The following is a 20,790-nucleotide window of genomic DNA, read 5'->3' as shown; positions in this document are numbered from 1 at the left end:
GATTCACCATAAAGGTCCGCGGGTCAGCACCTTCTAAGCCTTCCGCTATGCCAAAAAGTCGAAGATTTTGCCTCCTTTGACGGTTTTCCATATCCTCAAGCTTAGTCTGAAGGGTAGATATCTGCACATCATGTTGGCTGGATAGAGTCTCTACTCGCACAGATGTTTCCTCAATGCCTGCAACTCTTTGTTGTAACTCCGCGACTTCCTGAGTGATTATTCCGAACTTGTTAGTAGCTTCTTCCAAGGACCTTTGTAGTTGACAATTATCCTCCCTAAGCTGTAAGAAATGTTGTTGTGCTTCATCTCTGTTATCAGTCAGAATCTTTAAAATTTGATCAAACAAAGAAAGGCTACATTCTACGTTCTCTTGACTTTGAGCAAACAGTGCATTTGAAGCATCTGGAGCATTTAAGGCACTTGGAATACTTGCAGGCATTGAAGGCACTGAGGGCAAATGTTGAGAGCCCAAATCAATAGTGTCAGTTGCTGCAGTGAAAGACGAGGAGACATGAGATTCAATAAGTGGGCTATCCATCGAAGCTACAGATAGATCAGTTGAAGTTGGTTGCATTGTTGAGTCTCCAGGTACTATAGAGCCTTTTTTTAAATACTCTTCTACTTCAGCAGAGTTAGTACCTGAGAGACGCAGGGCCATAGTCTTGACTCCTCCTTTTGCCTGTATCCACCTTCGTAAAGGACTCTCATCTAAAATAATTTTACCACGGGTTTTATGCCCTGAGTTTACAGCAGACAGAGCAGAGATATTAAGAGTCTTGCCTTTCTTGGTTTTATATTTCGCCTTTGATTTTCCTTTTTTAGGACCAGGATAACGCGAAGGGGATCTAGACGCATCCTCCTCAATTTCTTCAACCGAATCCTCATTTTCATCAACCATACAGTCCTCAATTTCCCTATAGTTTGCTTCGTCTTCTGTAAGGATAGTTTGTACCCCCACAATGGGTAATATAGATGTAGCCGGGCTCAGTTCTATAGATACCTGTGTCTGGTCAGCCCCAGAGGTACAGACAAACGGGTTCACAGTATCCGCCATTTCCGCTATATCAACCGTCAATTTCTCTCCCCCCACCAGTTCGGGAGATTTTAGCTGATTCATATTAGATGAAGCTGAGTTTATTTCTTTATTAAACCTGCAATCATCGTCCAGTTGTTGTTGTTGTTGACTTAGTTTCCTCCCATACCCAGTATTAATATCGGTGCCGATTGGAAGTATGGCGTCATTATGTCTCAAAGATAAGGGGGGAACCAACGGGTTAGCAGAGGCAGTATTGGTTTCAACACTAGGTATAGAGCCAGGTTTGTCTTGTGTATCTACCAGTAATAAAGAAGGGCGGATAATCAGCTTACCAGGAACCGCCGATGCTACTGCTTTCTCCACTCTCCCAGCATGTTCTGCTGGCACTTCCGACGAAGCCGCAGAGAGAGCCGCTGGGGGAGCCGTTACAGCAGCAACATTGTTTCCCTTGGAAGCGGAGTTTTCAAAGGCAAGACCTTTCCCAGCCCGACCCGTTCTGTGGGCGTTCTTCGGTGCCATAGCGTGAATAGTGGAAGCGGACCGTATCTTCTCCCCTCTATAAATGCGGGAATCGTGGAAAATGTCAGAAGCTGAGCTAGCCGCCAGCCCGGTCTCAAGGTGATCAGGCAGTAAGCCCTGTGAACCCACGGCTCCGGCAGCGCCCAAAACACTCGTTGGCTGAGTGAAAAGAAGCCTCCACCTCCACCTACAGCTACCCAGCAGGAACCGCAGCATCCGATTCAGCGCACAGCAGCAAAGTCAGCGGGCAAAGAGAAAGGACCGGTTAGTTGTTTAGAATTTTTTTTTCGCCTCGCTTTTCCCGCTTCTCCAATTCCGATCTATTCTCGAATTTCCAAGTTCTTAGATTTTCTCCATAGCTTCTCCATAATTCTCTCCTCCGGCATAGTCTGGGACCTCACAGTGAGGGAGAGAGAGGGAGCATCACACAGTGCTGCCGCTCAGCGGCGCGTTCAAGCCGCCATCTTGTCCTCCTCTGTTTTCAACAGAAAGCTCTTCAAATGAGTGGTAGCTCCTTCTGCGGTTGTTAAAAACCCGATGAGAAGATAACCATCACTTCTCGGGTACAATTGATTCTATATTGAGACAATGAAAAATAGTGAAATAAAGGAGAGAAGGAAAGGAGCCCCGTAAATAATTCAAACTGTTTTGTGTTATACATCTATTACAGAAAATATCAATGCTGCTAAAATTCAAAAGCCCTGACGAGAGTCCTGGTACTCAACGCCCAGGATTTGAAACGCGTCGGCACATGATAAAAACACAGAGGAATGACGAATTCAATTCAAGCCTGTGAACTGAGGAAATAATCCCCCTTTCAGAGAAACTAAAACTTTCCCTGTGTAATCACTGATGCCTGACACAGACATTACAAGAAAGTCTAGGATCATTATTTTAGTCTATCACCAATCTTGGTGTCAGAGTATCTATGTATTGGATGTTTTTTCCTTTTCATATAAATGGTGATTGTGATGTATTTCGTATAGTATGTTTGTCGTATAGTAATGTTTTATCATTTATGTTCATTCACGATGTATTGTAAATGATTATGTACACAATATAGATATGACTAGACACTTGTCTTTTTCATGCTGAAATAATGAATGAAGAACGAAAATAATTTGTAAAATAAAAAGGTATAAATAAAATACTGGTTCAAACAAAAAGCAATGTGTTTGGCCATAAAGCTAAACTATTAACGCTTATAAAGAACGTGAGGTACAGGCTTATTCCCTTTCTTGACCACAATAATACAGCCCTGCCTGCGCCTCGTCCCCTGGGCCTAACTCCCCTTTTTTCTTGACCTTCATCAAAACAGCATCCGCATTAACAGCTTCCAACCACTTGCTATGTGAAATCGGTCCTGAATTACAAACGATGTCCTCCACCAGAGCCACAACACACTCACTCAAAGGTAAATCATCCGATATACATTCTTGTACAGGCAACATTGAAAGCCAATCAACCCTTACTTTTCTTCCTCCAGGAATATATTTCAAAGTGAAATTGCACTCCTGAAATTTTTTAAGATTCTGACTAGGCGGGCTGAACCATTGCCATTAAGAAGATTTAACAAAGGCTTATAGTAGGTAAACATTTCAAAATGTGTACCCCATACAAAAGTATTAAAACACTCCACTGCCCATGAACATTGTAAAGCCTCACGCTCAATAGTGCTATACTGTGTCTCTGCTAGAGACAATGACCGTGAAGCAAACGCAATAGTATGCCCTTTACCTAGAACAAACTTTGTTAACACTGCTCCCAACCCCACCTGGCTGGCATCAACCGAAATCATACTCTTGTTTCCAGCCACAAATGGTGATAACGCTCGTGCAGATGCAATCAGATCCTCAACATTTTGGAAAGCTTTCTGAACACCATCAGTCCATATGTATTTTACACCTTTCTTGGGCAGGTCCCTTAAGGGTTGTACTATGTAAGCATATCCATTTACAAAACATGAGTAATACTCCTCCAATCCAAGAAAAGCCCAGAGCGAGTCCTTATCCCTGGGAGGTAGTGCATCTTGAATGGCTTTAATGAGAGAATGCTTTGGGGAGATACCTTTCAAACTGATGGTGTGACCCAAATACTTAACACTATGTACAAAGAACTTGCATTTATCTCCTCTAAGGATAATCCCATCTTCCCTGAATTTGGAACACAAAGACTTCATGATTTTGTCATGTTCATCCAATGTTTTTGCGAAAACCAAAACAAAATCCTGAGAGGCCTGAACACCTACAATACCTTCCAGAATGGTATCCATAAGTCTCTGAAAACGCTGGCTGCTGATGCCAGGCCAAAGGGTAATTTAGTAAATTTGCATGTACCAAAAGGTGTGACAAACGTAGTGAGACTTTGGGACTGTTCATCCAATGGGATTTGATAGTAAGCTGATTTTAAGTCCATTAAAGAAAAATAGGATGCAACTCCAATTGTGCCAACAGTTCCTGCACCTTTCGTAGTCGATGACTCTCCACCACAATATTCTTTTTCAGGCTTCGCAAATCTGCACGCAACCTGATATTTCCATCCTTTTTTCGAACTATCACAAAGGGACTCACCCACTCTGAAGATTCAGCTTACACACAATAATACCTCCACTTAACATTCGCTCCAAACATATTTTCAGCTCATCCCCCACATTTAAAGATACAGGGCGGATCTTGTGTGCTACAGGCACAGCATTTAAAAAAAAAATTAATAATGTGTACATAATTCTTTACATACCCAACTTCTTTTCTAAACATTTCAGAAAATCTGAACAGCAAAATGCCGAATCTGGTTGACTTACAACCTGAACATGTGCCACAGGTATGTTAGAAAGCCTTAAATGAGGATCTGCACCAGGAACGAGCATGATTCCCAATTTTTCCAGGTCTAATGGGCTGGCAGTGATGGCAGCGATCTACGCAAGGCTATCACTTGGAGATTGATGTATAGGAACCACTTCAAAGAGCAGCAACACTTTCACAAACACTACTGCATAGAACCTGAGGCTGCAAGAGAGTCAGTGGTAGGACAGGCAGTGATTCATCATCTATTCCGTTAAGGTGAGCCTCATTTCCCACCTTCTGCTGCGATATGTGCGTGCTGCATTCGTCGTTCTGCTTGCTGTTCTGATACAAGCATGTGAATCTTTGAAGGATCCAATGCTGGAGAAGATACAAGTTACTTACCTGTAACTACAGTTCTTCTGGTATCTTTCATAGATTCATATGCAGTCATCCCTCATCCCCCTTGAGGCCCACACACTCTTCATTCATGCACACTTGTGCTCGAATTTTGAGTTTTGGTGGCCTCGTGAAGGAATGAAGTTTGGTGCACTTGCACCTCATTCCCTGTGGTTTGGGGCTTTTCCAGTAGGGGATTGGGCCATCAAATAACCATGATTTAAAGCCTTTCGAGTATATTGATGTTGTACATTGGAATTGTAAATCACTGTCACACTCCCAGATCGACGACAAAGAATGATTCCAACATATGACTAAATATACCAACACTGGGGTACCGCAGGAAGTATCGGGCTTCTTTTTATTGTCTTGCCCTTGCCTTGTTCTCTTATGTTTTTCATCATTCTACAGATGTGACCTTTGTTATTGTCTGTGCTCATTTCTCCATCGCTCAAACAACACATCTTTCTTTTCTCTCACTCTTCCCTTATAAACTTGTGTCATATCTACCACTGGGCTTTTAGAAAAATCCACCTCTCGCATTTTCATCTGAAGCAACATTTTCTCATTTGTAAAAGAAAAAAATGGTTTTGCTTTGAGAATGTTTTGTTGTAGTTCTGTATGTGAGTTCATGTAATTTACTTCTGCTTGCTTTCAACCCTGTTTGAACCCAGATTAACATAGGTGGGCCTAAACTTGTCTTAATTCACAGCACTGCATTTGGTGCCTCTTCTCTGTGGGTGCCAGTCCATCATATTGTGTCTGTTCGCCCAAGGCTGAGCAGCCTGTTAACCATCAGTTTCCTTTGCAGGATGGAAGGGAGGTGCATGATTCCCAGACTGTAAGAGAGGTGAGAGGAAATCTGTGTACAGGGAAGGCAAATGAACACAGGTGCCATGATTGGTGTCAAGGAGGTGGTGTGGTTGGTGTCGGTGGATTGGTGTCGTGGTTACTCACAACAAAATAATGCCTCTCTATCCTTATGACTTCCTAATGCCGGGGTGCTGCCTGGAGGGGCGGTCCATGGTACATTTACGGGATAGCCCACACTATTTAAATTAATTGAAACATCCCATATGAGTATCCTTACATTGGGCATGGATACAGCCCTTAAGTACCAATGATGGATTCCCTGGTCCAATAGGAAAGATAGTCTTCATACTAATCCCACACGCGACAACAGTACTAGGGAGAGTGACAATGATACAAGCATTGCGGGACTTGCCTTAGTATTTCTTTTAATTATCCCAATAAAAATAAATGAAATAGAAGCCATTTACTTATTTTTTTATTTTGGATCATCAAATTTTAATTTACTTGCACATTTAAATAAAAGCTTTTCACATTAGTTGCAGTTTTACGTGACCATGGGCTAATTTGTTTCAGTTTTGGGTGCGTTTTGATTTTTTTACAGAGGTAGATATGCCTTAATTTGCCTACAAATATTGATATGAATTTTGTAACTTATAATTTTTAGCTATGCCTTATTTTTAGGTACCTGTTTAGATAAACTTTTTATAATTTACAGTACTAGACGAGTATTTGGTTACTAATTTAAATTTAGATCAATTTGTTTCATTTATTCCCAATTTTAAATCGATTAAGGTTTTAGAAAAAACATTGTTCATTCAATGAATGAGCAGTTTCCCTCTAAACCACACTCATAGAAAGGATTGCAGGTAATGATAAGCCTCCATTGGTATGTGAAAAGGGCATAGCCCAAAAAGGATGGAGAAATTCCTGGAGAACAGGATCAATGTGTGTCAGCTCTAACAAGATGATGTGGAGATTTGGCCGGACCCAGGACCAAATGTTGGTTTCTTCCAGAGTATGTTTGGGGTTGGCAGTACCCACGGTGAAACCTTCTAAATATTTTGGACATTTGTTAGAAGGAACTGACTAAGCAGCTGCCTGAGAGATTGTCCACAGAGAACATTGTCCACAGAGAACAATCCCAGACCAGAAGCGCTGATGAATACGTGGCTGTGCCGGAGAACTTTGTGCTTGGCTTTGCTACTTTTACTGTCCTCATGTAGTAAGAACTTGATAAAAAAAAAATACTGGAGCTCACACACATAGGGTGACACTTACCCTAAATGCCCAAACATTCATTATTGCATCTGCAAAGAGCTTGATGCCAAGGAATTTCATTCCAGTCATAACAATGTCTCTGAAACGGCAGCAGCCAGGACCTCCACATTGGGCTGATTGTTGATTGGTGCTGAAACACTAACGGTGCACGCTTGAAGGTTTTTATAACTCTACCAAGACTCCGGTGCAAAAACAAGCTCACTTGACGGTTTTTATAACTCTACCAAGACTCCGGTGCAAAAACAAGCTCACTTGAATGTTTTTAAAACTCTACCAAGACTCCGGTGCAAAAACAAGCTCACTTGGAGGTTTTTATAACTCTACCAAGACTCCGGTGCAAAAACAAGCTCACTTGAATGTTTTTAAAACTCTACCAAGACTCCGGTGCAAAAACAAGCTCACTTGGAGGTTTTTATAACTCTACCAAGACTCCGGTGCAAAAACAAGCTCATTTAGAGGTTTTTATAACTCTACCAAGACTATGGTGCAAAAACAAGCTCACTTGACGGTTTTTATAACTCTACCAAGACTCCGGTGCAAAAACAAGCTCACTTGAATGTTTTTATAACTCTACCATGACTCTGGTGCAGAAACGTGCTCACTTGAAGGTTTTTATAACTCTACCAAGACTGCGGTGCAAAAACAAGCTCACTTGGAGGTTTTTATAACTCTACCAAGACTATGGTGCAAAAACAAGCTCACTTGACGGTTTTTATAACTCTACCAAGACTCCGGTGCAAAAACAGGCTCACTTGAATGTTTTTAAAACTCTACCAAGACTCCGGTGCAAAAACAAGCTCACTTGAATGTTTTTATAACTCTACCAAGACTCCGGTGCAAAAACAAGCTCACTTGAAGTTTTTATAACTCTACCAAGACTCCGGTGCAAAAACAAGCTCACTTGAAGGTTTTTATAACTCTACCAAGACTCCGGTGCAAAAACAAGCACACATGAAGGTTTTTATAACTCTACCATGACTCTGGTGCAGAAACGTGCTCACTTGAAGGTTTTTATAACTCTACCAAGACTGCGGTGCAAAAACAAGCTCACTTGAAGGTTTTATAACTCTACCAAGGCTCCAGTGCAAAAACAAGCTCACTTGAAGGTTTTTATAACCCTGCCAAGACTCCAGTGCAAAAACAAGCTCACTTGAAGGGTCCGATAACTCTCTCAAGACTCCGGTGCAAAAACAAGCTCACTTGAAGGTTTTTATAACTCTACCAAGACTCCGGTGCAACAACAAGCTCACTTGAAGGTTGTTATAACTCTACCAAGAGTCCAGTGCAAAACTATGCTCACTTGAAGGTTTTTATAACTCTACCAAGACTACGGTGCAAAAACAAGCTCACTTGAAGGTTTTTATAACTCTACCAAGACTCCGGTGCAAAAACAAGCTCACTTGAAGGTTTTTAGAACTATGCCTAGACTCCTGTGCAAAAACATACTCACTTGAAGGTTTTTATAACTTTGCCAAAACTCTGGTGCAAAAACCAAGACTCCGGTGCAAAAACAAGCTCACTTGAAGGTTTTTATAACTCTACCAAGACTCCGGTGCAAAAACATGCTCACTTGAAGGTTTTCATAACTCTACCAAGACTCCGGTGCAAAAACAAGCTCACTTGAAGGTTTTTATAACTCTACCAAGACTACTGTGCAAAAACAAGCTCACTTGAAGGTTTTTATAACTCTACCAAGACTCCTGTGCAAAAACATGCTCACTTGAAGGTTTTTATAACTCTGCCAAGACTCCTGTGCAAAAACATGCTCACTTGGAGGTTTTTATAGCTCTACCAAGACTACGGTGCAAAACCATTCTCACTTGAAGGTTTTTATAACTCTACCATGACTATGGTGCAAAAACAAGCTCACTTGACGGTTTTTATAACTCTGCCAAGACTCCGGTGCAAAACCATGCTCACTTGAAGTTTTTTATAACTCTGCCAAGACTCCGGTGCAAAAACAAGCTCACTTGAAGGTTTTTATAACTCTGCCAAGACTCCGGTGCAAAAACATGGTCACTTGAAGGCTTTTATAACTCTGCCAAGACTCCGGTGCAAAAACATGCTCACTTGAAGGTTTTTATAACTCTGACAAGACTCCGCTGCAAAAACATCCTCACTTGAAGGTTTTTATAACTGCCAAGACTCCGGTGCAAAAACAAGCTCACTTGGAGGTTTTTATAACTCTACCAAGACTCCGGTGCAAAAACAAGCTAATTTAGAGGTTTTTATAACCCTGCCAAGACTCCGGTGCAAAAACAAGCTCACTTGAAGGTTTTTATAACTCTACCAAGACTCTGGTGCAGAAACGTGCTCACTTGAAGGTTTTTATAACTCTACCAAGACTCTGGTGCAAAAACAAGCTCACTTGAAGGTTTTATAACTCTACCAAGGCTCCAGTGCAAAAACAAGCTCACTTGAAGGTTTTTATAACCCTGCCAAGACTCCAGTGCAAAAACAAGCCCACTTGAAGATTCTTATAACTCTCTCAAGACTCCGGTGCAAAAACAAGCTCACTTGAAGGTTTTTATAACTCTACCAAGACTCCGGTGCAACAACAAGCTCACTTGAAGGTTTTTATAACTCTACCAAGAGTCCAGTGCAAACCTATGCTCACTTGAAGGTTTTTATAACTCTACCAAGACTACGGTGCAAAAACAAGCTCACTTGAAGGTTTTTAGAACTCTACCAAGACTCCGGTGCAAAAACAAGCTCACTTGAAGGTTTTTAGAACTCTGCCAAGACTCCTGTGCAAAAACATACTCACTTGAAGGTTTTTATAACTTTGCCAAAACTCTGGTGCAAAAACCAAGACTCCGGTGCAAAAACAAGCTCACTTGAAGGTTTTTATAACTCTACCAAGACTCCGGTGCAAAAACATGCTCACTTGAAGGTTTTTATAACTCTACCAAGACCTCGGTGCAAAAACAAGCTCACTTGAAGGTTTTTATAACTCTACCAAGACTACTGTGCAAAAACAAGCTCACTTGACGGTTTTTATAACTCTACCAAGACTCCGGTGCAAAAACAAGCTCACTTGAATGTTTTTAAAACTCTACCAAGACTCCGGTGCAAAAACAAGCTCACTTGAAGGTTTTTATAACTCTACCAAGACTCCGGTGCAAAAACAAGCTCACTTGAAGGTTTTTAGAACTCTGCCAAGACTCCTGTGCAAAAACATACTCACTTTAAGGTTTTTATAACTTTGCCAAAACTCTGGTGCAAAAACCAAGATTCCGGTGCAAAAACAAGCTCACTTGAAGGTTTTTATAACTCTACCAAGACTCCGGTGCAAAAACATGCTCACTTGAAGGTTTTTATAACTCTACCAAGACTCCGGTGCAAAAACAAGCTCACTTGAAGGTTTTTATAACTCTACCAAGACTCCGGTGCAAAAACAAGCTCACTTGAAGGTTTTTAGAACTCTGCCAAGACTCCTGTGCAAAAACATACTCACTTGAAGGTTTTTATAACTTTGCCAAAACTCTGGTGCAAAAACCAAGATTCCGGTGCAAAAACAAGCTCACTTGAAGGCTTTTATAACTCTACCAAGACTCCGGTGCAAAAACAAGCTCACTTGAAGGTTTTTATAACTCTGCCAAGACTCCTGTGCAAAAATATGCTCACTTGGAGGTTTTTATAGCTCTACCAAAGGAGAGATTTTTTTCAAACAGTTCTCTATTGATCTTTGCTGCTGAGGTGAAGATCAGAAATTGAGGTCAACCTCCTGGTCTTCTGTCAGCTCCTAAGAGTTTGACCCAATAGGGGGATACAGACTAGTTTGGAGAACGTTTTGCCTTAATCTGCTCCAACGTGCCTGCTCATCAAAAATAGAAAGAATTGCACCTCGCAAGGAAGGTCGATCCTGTGGGAAAGCAGTGTTGTCCAGGAAGGCCCAGAGCACGAATCCATCGACCCCATGCTATGCTGTGACCACTTGTAAAATCTGTGAGCGATAATGGCCCGAGGAGACTGGATTTAGAATTCATACTCTGGAAACAGAGGTTTTAATCCCACTGCAGGCAGGGTTTTAAATCAACTTATTTGGTACATATGCAAGACTTCATGATGGGGACTCTTATTGCCTGACCACCCATCCACTTTTAATTCAGAGGCAGATTCTTTCTATACCATAGCCCCATGCACCCTATCTGGAGCAACACCTTTTTAGTGCCACCATCCTTTTTTTCACAACACAAGTTTAGGAGAAGATTCGCAAACAAGAATGCAACTGATTATATGTGGGTTTGCCAACCCTAAAATATATTAAGTATCAAACCCATTTTAGAAGTTGGTAAAGGTTTATAGAATCGTAAAATGGGTGCGCAACAGGATACTACATCCAAATTTGGAAGGGTCCTGTTGAGGACTTTCAGATGTGTCACCGGTTTGCGACTGGAATTCTGGTAGCAAAGCATTGCAAAGTTACAGACTCTTCAAAGGAGGAGGTGACCGATCCGCAAAGGGTCAATTTTTGTTTAAGTTTCAGTGGGAGTTGGCAGTAGGGTGGGGAACCACTGCCAACCCTCAATGTATCCCAAAAATAGAAAACCTTTGTGAAAAGCAGCCGTGTTTTCTTTAAGAAAGCCGAGCTGCATTTGAAATGTGTTTACTTTATCTTAACACAAACACATAAATGGTATCCTGCTGACCCTTACAGTCCACCGTCCTTGTAAGTGTGCCCAAGTGAACCAAGTAGCAATTTAAGACCTGCCTCATAAATATTAATGAGGTAGGTCAGGTTGTAACCCACTTCGAATTGGAGTTTTATGTACTAACCTAATAGCACATGGTTCGTTTCATGAAATTCCACACTGGTCTCAAAAATACTGGTCGCAAATTGCAACCAGTTTTTGTGATCAGTGCAATAATATATCTGGCCCTAAATGTAGTATTGCCCAGACCGATGAGCAGAACATTTGAAGCACCTCTTTTCTGTGAAATACATTTCCCTATGAGACAATTATGTGGGCCAAGAAAGACAGTAAAATGTAGGCGCTTGCAGTTCAAGAACAATTGTTGGGATTGCACAGAGAGAAAGTGCTGCAGAGTATACAGACAAAGCTTGCATCAAAGGATGTGTCGACTTCTATCTTGGCCAAATGAGTGGGAGGCTTTCTTACACTCTTCAAAGATCCTCCCACATGAACTTCAGAAATTACAACACAAGGCGAAATGTAGAAAAGAGGATTAATGAGCATTAAAGGGAGAAGAAGGCTATGTGACCTTGCCATGTGCATGATGCCCATCCGTAAAGTTTGTCTCAATTTCGAGCGACATTCTACGTCTGCAAAATCTGTAAACTGTTATCTTTAGTCTGAACAATCTAGTCAACAAATGTCTCTTTTTGGCCCACTTCTGCCACTGAGCTCAACATTGAAGCAGGTGCCTCCAAAGGCATCTTCCTTCATTGGCGAGGTCCCTTTCTATTTACCATATCAATGAGACAATGGCAACAAAAGTCTCTTTGCCTCAGTGTTGACAATACTGACCACAAGAGATGCAGCTAAGGCCTCAGATTGAGGATGTCAATGACAACAGACCTATTCTCAAATATCCAATCACCACTAAGAAAAACGACGGTTTTGCACTTTGAAGCCCAGCAAACCTTCTAATATTTACCAGGCCAAAGGGCCAAGAAAATGCTGGAATATGCCTATTTTGGTGTGGTAAGCACCAACATCTCCATATTATGCCCCATTATTTGCTGGTGCAACTTCTAATTGAAGTTATTTACAGCATCTAATAAACTATGGTCCACAGGATATTGTTCTTTATCTCATGCTATAAGCAATGATCGTATACCAGAGCACACGTAATCACATCAATAGAGATGTGAATATTATAAGGGAGATATAACAAAGGAATTTAAGAAGGCAAATACATTGTCTGTGGTGCGACCATCTCTGTCTGTTGGGATATCGCAGGATGGTTTGTATCGTACATTAGATGCTGGCACCAAGGATTAGGAAAGTACCCTAGAAGGAGGAGCGAGCTCACTTCTTCACAGCAACCTGTGTCATAATCAAGGCTGTCACCACCAACCACCACCCTTCACAGCAGGCAAAATCAAGACCCTGTGTAGTGAATCCAGTACTTGCAATCAGAAAATTGGGAGACCTGAAACAAGAAATGCAATTAAGAAAAAACATCAAACACTTTCAAGAAGAAGGTGATCACTCTCCCTTAAAGGAACATATTGACCGGAAGTAATCCATTTGATCTCCTACAATGCTATGATGTCAAAAAGACAGCTTTCCCATTTGGATGCCAGTCAAAGTTGCCATCACTTTTACCTCTCCATTGTCTTACAGCTTGGTTTCTGCTGTGTAAATACCCATATTTACAAACACCACGAAGGACAAGGTGGTGACATGACTTTTGATGCAGACATTTCTCTGCAGCGCAGGATCCGGATAATGCTGCAGAGTTACACTAAACACTGCGGCTTGGACTCAGATACCCACAGCTGAGATACAAGTGGGACAGTTGTGTTTAAGACACTGTTTTGGTAGAGTTCCAATGTCACATCTTCATGGGTGATCATTATTTTGCATCCTTTTCAAGTGACTATATATAAAATCCAAAAATTACATACCTGGAGCTGCATCTCAGCAGTGTAGATGCAGTCATAGATTCACGTGTCTCCCACTGGGAGCTGCATCTCTCCAGTGTTGATGCAGTCATAGTTTCACGTGTCACCCACTGGGAGCTGCATCTCTCCAGTGTTGATGCAGTCATAGATTCACGAGTGACCCACTGGGAGCTGCATCTCTCCAGTGTTGATGCAGTCATAGATTGACGTGTCACCCACTGGGAGCTGCATCTCACCAGTGTTGATGCAGTCATAGATTCACGTGTCACCCACTGGGAGCTGCATCTCTCCAGTGTTGATGCAGTCATAGATTCACGTGTCACCCACTGGGAGCTGCATCTCTCCAGTGTTGATGCAGTCATAGATTCACGAGTGACCCACTGGGAGCTGCATCTCTCCAGTGTTGATGCAGTCATAGATTGACGTGTCACCCACTGGGAGCTGCATCTCTCCAGTGTTGATGCAGTCATAGATTGACGTGTCACCCACTGGGAGCTGCATCTCTGCAGTGTTGATGCAGTCATAGATTGACGTGTCACCCACTGGGAGCTGCATCTCACCAGTGTTGATGCAGTCATAGATTCACGTGTCACCCACTGGGAGCTGCATCTCTCCAGTGTTGATGCAGTCATAGATTCACGTGTCACCCACTGGGAGCTGCATCTCTCCAGTGTTGATGCAGTCATAGATTCACGAGTGACCCACTGGGAGCTGCATCTCTCCAGTGTTGATGCAGTCATAGATTCACGTGTCACCCACTGGGAGCTGCATCTCTCCAGTGTTGATGCAGTCACAGATTGACATAGATTTGACGTGTCACCCACTGGGAGCTGCATCTCTGCAGTGTTGATGCTGTCATAGATTGACGTGTCACCCACTGGGAGCTGCATCTCTCCAGTGTTAATGCAGTCATAGATTCACGTGTCACGCACTGGGAGCTGCATCTCTCCAGTGTTGATGCAGTCATAGATTCACGTGTCACCCACTGGGAGCTGCATCTCTCCAGTGTTGATGCAGTCATAGACGACATAGATTTGACGTGTCACCCACTGGGAGCTGCATCTCTGCAGTGTTGATGCAGTCATAGATTGACGTGTCACCCACTGGCAGCTGCATCTCACCAGTGTTGATGCAGTCATAGATTCACGTGTCACCCACTGGGAGCTGCATCTCTCCAGTGTTGATGCAGTCATAGATTCACGTGTCACCCACTGGGAGCTGCATCTCTGCAGTGTTGATGCAGTCATAGATTCACGTGTCACCCACTGGGAGCTGCATCTCTCCAGTGTTGATGCAGTCATAGATTCACGTGTCACCCACTGGGAGCTGCATCTCTGCAGTGTTAATGCTGTCATAGATTCACGTGTCAACCACTGGGAGCTGCATCTCTCCAGTGTTGATGCAGTCATAGATTCACGTCTGTGAGGTGTAGATATTACTATTTAGGTGGTGCTCTCTTTGCGACTTAAATCTGACATGGAGAAGCTGTGGTACCAGAAATATATAAATATCGTGTCTGAAATATCATCTACAAAATATTCTCCATTGGAGTTAATAAAAGACAATGGGATGATATTTTTGTAAATGAACCTTAGGACACAATATTTATGTCAGACAATATTTCTGTATATGATATTCTGACATACAATCCACTAGGATTGGAGCTTGTGGCTCATGCACATATTATATGTGGGAAAAGTGTCAGAATGTGGTTGATGAGATACATTTTCAAGTGCTCTTTGAGTATTGCCTTTAAATCTGCTCAAGTATTTCGGACCATTTTGGCAACAAACACAAACACACTCACACACACACACACATGGATGAAGGGAGGAGAAGATACCATTGGAAGAACACTTGTGACAGGTAATAAGCTTCTTCTTTCCTCCGATAACCAAGGATGTGATGGTCTAATCCATCATGAATTCAGTGGTGAATTCCCAAGTTCATGGAAAGATATCTCTGGGCAGGGTGCACCACCTTTAAATAGCATACAGCTATCTTTCTTTCTGCAGAGTATACAGATTTGCTTGTGGGATTCTATGCAAGGAGAGCTTGTATTTAGTGACAGGAGGTGCATTTGGCGTGGGCGGAGAGGGCTTACTGCAAATACCATAGGTCTACAGATGGCCTCCTCATCCGTGTGGCTATGTCAAGGATGAGTCTATGTTTTGAGAGTTTTGGAGAACCATGTGACTGTGAGATCACACAGAGGAAGCCTATAACAGGATTTTTGGATAGTAAGCTTCCTTACCTAACACAGCAATATCATTTCCCTAGTGCAAGGATCTGTATTAGTCCCACATTAAAATTGTGGGGTTATACCGCACCCAGAATTACTGACACATCAGGTGCTGTAATTTTTGAGTGCGGTTTGACCGCACCATCACAAGTTATAGACCCTGGAATTGAAATCATCAGTGGAAGAAAGGTATTTGTAAATATATTTCTCCTTCAGGGGATCTCCGTTGATGATCATAAGCACTGACTAGCCCCACCCAAGTGCTGGTTCCTGGAGCACCTCTATCTTCCTTTGTGTTCCATTTTCACCTTACTTCCGGAAGTCCACATTTTCATATATAATCTTAAATCGGCCAATTCCTTTAATTTACTTTTATAGTCGTCAAATTGATAATATTATCAAAACAAACCTTTCTTTAAAAAAAAAAAACTAATTAACAAACCTTTTTTCTACGGAAATGGGGTGGAAGGAATCAGGTCTGTGTAGACATATACACTGCACCAAAGCCAGCATTAAACTGACACTGCACCTTTAAGGGCTCACAGCCCTCCAGTATCCCATCATGCACAGCAGGAAGCAGTTACCCCAGTTCATTTTTCATGAGAGAGTCAAAGGATACTTATCTAGCGTGTTTACTAACTATCCTCCTTACACTGGCATCTTCCTACGGAGCGAGAAGGGTGCTTTTCTTAGGAGCACACTCTTCGTCTCAGGTGAGGTAGCTGCTGGTTAGATGTTGGTGACTTTGCAAGACATGTATTTGATACTGCCCATTTCACTCAGAAATTATCTTTATTATGGTGCTTTAAGGAACTACTGTCAACTAGTTTGTGTGACTTAGTGCTACAGGTTGGGGTGCTTTGATTATCCCACTTTCAGTTGAAGTTACTTATGTTTTCTCCACCTCACACTCACCGCTATTCCTTGTTTCTTTTAACCCTATACAGTATGGGGTAGGTTTGTCTGAGGGATTTTTCCAAGCCCACGGCGCGGTTAACTCTTTAAGTGCATCCAGAACAAGAAGTGGGGTGCACATACTGTTCCCTGTTACCTACACGCTGTTTGCTTCCAGTGAAGTCTCTGTTACCTGCACACTCGTTGCCACCTGTGCTGAGATGGCCGTTCCCCATTTACAAGCACCGTTGCATTGTCCTTCAGCATGTCTCCTGAGAGAGTCTCCCACTGCTGATCCAGAGGTCACCCAGCCATTTTACATCTTTGTTCTCCATGTGTTACTGTCCCTAAGAGAGGGGGCCCGGTAGTGGTAAAGTGCCCGCTGGGATTGCCCTACCAACAGGTCTTTGGCAGTAACACAGGAATAAGGGCCAAATCTATCAAAGGGATTTACCCATTCTGTATCTATGGGAAAATGTGTTTGTACATATGGCCCTATATGTGTGGCTCTACGGCAGTGACAGTCCACATTTCATCAGCTCTGTGCAGGGTCTACAAGGGGCCTCATCATTGGCAGATCAAAGCACGAGGCCTCATCATAGAGCGCATCCCTCCACTTGTTTAATCTGGCCAGCACTGAAAGAGTTAAATCCGCAAAGGTTTGGGGTTTATTCCATCCTCCTCTTCTCGTGTGGTGCGTCTCATTCTCTCTTCTCTGCTGCCATTGGTTCTTTCTTTAATTGGTGGTGTTTGGGGGCAGACAAGGGACCAGGTGCTTGGAGCTCTCTCTAAATGTGGTTGTTCAGGGAATCATTTGTTGGAAATGGTTTGTAAATGTAAAATGATGTTGTGAATGAATAGTGTTGACAAAGCACTTTTGGTAAGTGTGTCCTTTTTTACATCACCACTCCACCGCCTCTCTCTCACGTCTGTTTACCCCACTTCACCCCACGCCAAATCCTTCCTAACATCTACCCATTACCTTCCACGTAAATGCCTCTCTAATTTTATCTCTCACCCCGACTACATGTGCTTGTAATGTCCGCTCCACATCCTTTCTGACATGTCTCAATGACCCTGTCTGTCCCTTTAAACCCTTAGGCCAAGCCATTTCTTTTACCTTTTATTGGGGGGGGGGGGCTTAGCAACAACACAAATATCACTTCAAAACCAGTTACGTAAATAATAATGATGCAAACACCGCCAAAACATAAACATGCCCACAATTTCAAAACCTTCACACAAGGAAGAGGACTACAATAGCCTAAAGCATCAGGTGAAAGAAAGTGCAGGAAGTAAAGAAAGCTCCGGGATGGGTAAAAACAAAACTTTTCCAGAACTCAGAAAAGAAACCTATAAAGTTAAGAAGTATAAATATTGTCTGTCCCATCAGACCCAAGTTCATTACCTTTTTGGTGGAGCTGTGGTCTTGGTCATAGGACTGTTGTAGTCCTGGATGGGCGATGTGGCGAAGACTTAATATTGGAGCCGGAATATCTAGCACCAAAATATCGAGGAAGGTCCATATAGGTGCGTATGTATGGATGTACGATTCTCACTCCACTAACTCCACATCTACTTACATTGAAGATATAGATATATATAGATATAGATCATCATATAGGTGGAGTTAGGTATCCTGCTATTTTGTTCCTTGATGTTTTGGCCACAATGCTGATGTATCTTAATATTACCTACTTAATATTCCATTCATAAAGCTCTCAAGAGGCCAATTCCACACTCTGAAGCGCCTCCCCCCTTTGTGAGCACTATCCAAAAACAACACATAAATGAGATATAAACACAAAGAGAATTCTCAAAATACCATTTAAAGTGATTTTACTAATTATGAAGCCATGCGTACCTTTCACATTTACTGCTTCATAGCAAACGTTGAGCTGGACATCGAAGGGTTTCCTCATGCCCTTTTCAGCTGTCCCATCCTCCTCGGGTCACACTACGGGGGACATCGCTAGCACGTAGGTTATGTCAGGATAAAAAAGGGAAATATTTCTTGGCTGAACTGTTACTGAGGCCAGAGCCCAGAAAGTTCAAACAACTTAGTGTGTATGCCTGGGGAGCATCTTAAGTCTGTTTCCCTCTTTGCTTTAATAAGTGGTACTTTCCATTGCTTGCCACTCGTGCCAGCCTTCAAGGATCTTACGTCAAGCGAGCATCAGCCTGTTGGTCCATCTCTTTCTTGGGAGTGCCTATCAGGCCAGATCTTGCCTTCTGCTCCGACACAGCAAAGCATTCTTTCACCACCGACCACTGAAAACCAACAAAGCAGGATTTCTCCTCTCCCTTACAGAGATTCAAGAGCAAATGAATCTCCCTCTGTTGGCAAATGTTCCAGAAATTGACCCCTCCTCAGTACACATTGTCTTGAGATGACAATGAATAACTATGGGAAACGATCTATCTTCTACCAAACATTACCAGTGCTTTCCCACCTACATATTGAGACGGTATCTCTGTTCTGTGTGTGAGGTGTAAAGTTGGAGATGAGAGCCTAAAACTGGTACTTCTCCAACTACATCTGATGCTCATGGAGAACTTTGCATAGAACCAGGTGAAGAGAAGCACTGTTTTCTTGACAATTCACCTGTAGTTAGCTCACCTGCTCCAGTTCATGTCAGCAGACTTAAACAGCCCCGAATACAAGATGGATGTGGGTTGCCTGAACCCTAAAGTAAAGCTGGAGGAGAAGAAGGCCGAATCCTCCAGTCAAAACAGTGCTGATTACCCCGACCTGAAAAGATATTCAAAGAAAGTGACTTTCTCCCCAAATTTTCTTTGTTCTACCCCTATACTCAATCTCGTTGTGACATTTTGTCATTCATCCTACAGCGGGCAGGTCCACGCAAAGATTATTTGTTGCGTAATGAGGTTTAAATATATGCTAACAATGGTGATTTTGGTCTAATGTAACATCTGAAAATGATTCTGATGGTTTCTTGCACTAATTTCTCCAAGCTGGGCAGCCTCGCCATCTGAGCATCCCTGATGTTCATATAAATTAGAACCTGTCTGTGAGCATCGATTGCCCATCTGGAACGCTAGCTACTTAGTCACTATTCCTTAAATAAGGTGAGTCAGGACCCTGAGATGCAAGACCATCAAAACTCTTCTGCATGAAGATTGCTATTCCGCAGATAGATCTCTCCATTTCTGGATCTGCAGTGTGCGGATTAGGGGCTTTGGGTCCTTGTAATGACCTCTTTGTAGAAATGGGACTGTCTACCAGACTTCTCGTTCCCTACAGTGGACATTCTCCAAATATCAAGCTACATTCTATGCTGTACACTGGGTTGATTCTTGCATTGTTATCAGGAATTCCCTTTCTCCCAAAGTGTAAGATTTAATTTCACGAGAGCTCAGAAGAAATCTGTGATTTACCACAGAGCTATCATTTGGATTTCACCTGGAGCCGCATCCCAGGCCTTTTTAGGCATTATCCTTTGGATGCCAGCTTTGCTCCTTTTGGTCTATTCTGCCTTCTTTGCAGCTTACTATATTAAATCTGGCTTATCTCTACCCTGTTACCATCTCCCAAATTTCTGTCTGCTTCCTAATTGCTTCAAATGTACTTAGAAATGTGAAGATACTCCGGGAAAGCCAGAGGGCAGCCCAGTGAGGTGAGCACTAGCTGCTGACAAAATGCGGTGTGCTGAAGGTCATGAGTTTGAATCCCAGTAAGGCAAATCTTCCATCACTCTGTAGGGAAGTAAATCGAGAACCATAAACTGGGTCATGATAACTTCTGGTATGTACGGCTCTTAGAAACAGATGAAGCGTGGTGCATACAGAACATACAACACAAGTCATTCTTATTATGAAAGAGCGCAAATGCTTTACTTACTGCAGATAAATCCATGGACTCCTTCACGTTACTATCATCACTGTTCCCAGCTCAACTTTATGCCCATCTTTCTCCCCCAGCTGACTAAAAATGGCAGCAGCTCAGCATGAGGACCACAAGGGCCAAGCAGAGGAAAGAGTCAAACCCCTACAGGAAGCTCACTATTTCTTATGCTTTACATACAAAGGATCGTCTTCCTCTCATTTGGCTCAAGTCAAACATGTTAAAGAGCTTATGGAGTGAGAGCCTTCCAGTGAGTTAAGAGTTTGTATTAAAAAGTGTGTTAGAGGCTTCACATAAATCAATCATAAAAGTATATCTAATAGTATCGGCCAAATGTATTGGCTTTATTTTCAAACTAAACATCTTCCA

The 20,790-nt window shown here is 42.4% G+C and overlaps 1 protein-coding gene across 2 annotated transcripts in view; it reads left to right on the top strand.

Annotated features, from left to right (window-relative positions):
* The window catches only part of LOC146782882 (chloride channel protein ClC-Kb-like), a 260,608-nt gene that overhangs the window by 224,416 nt on the left and 15,402 nt on the right, over window positions 1-20,790 (top strand). Inside the window, exon 20 of one of the 2 annotated variants that reach the window (XM_085637369.1) lies at window positions 5,546-5,584. The exons of the other annotated variant lie outside the window; for it this stretch is intronic. Within the exon in view, the coding sequence (XP_085493495.1) occupies window positions 5,546-5,584 (39 nt within the window). The remainder of the gene's footprint in view (window positions 1-5,545; window positions 5,585-20,790) is intronic. 2 annotated transcript variants of the gene reach the window in all.

This window comes from Triturus cristatus, chromosome 12, assembly GCF_964204655.1.
Source record: "Triturus cristatus chromosome 12, aTriCri1.1, whole genome shotgun sequence".
NCBI lineage: Eukaryota > Metazoa > Chordata > Amphibia > Caudata > Salamandridae > Triturus > Triturus cristatus.
This window is presented reverse-complemented; position numbering and strand designations above follow the sequence as displayed.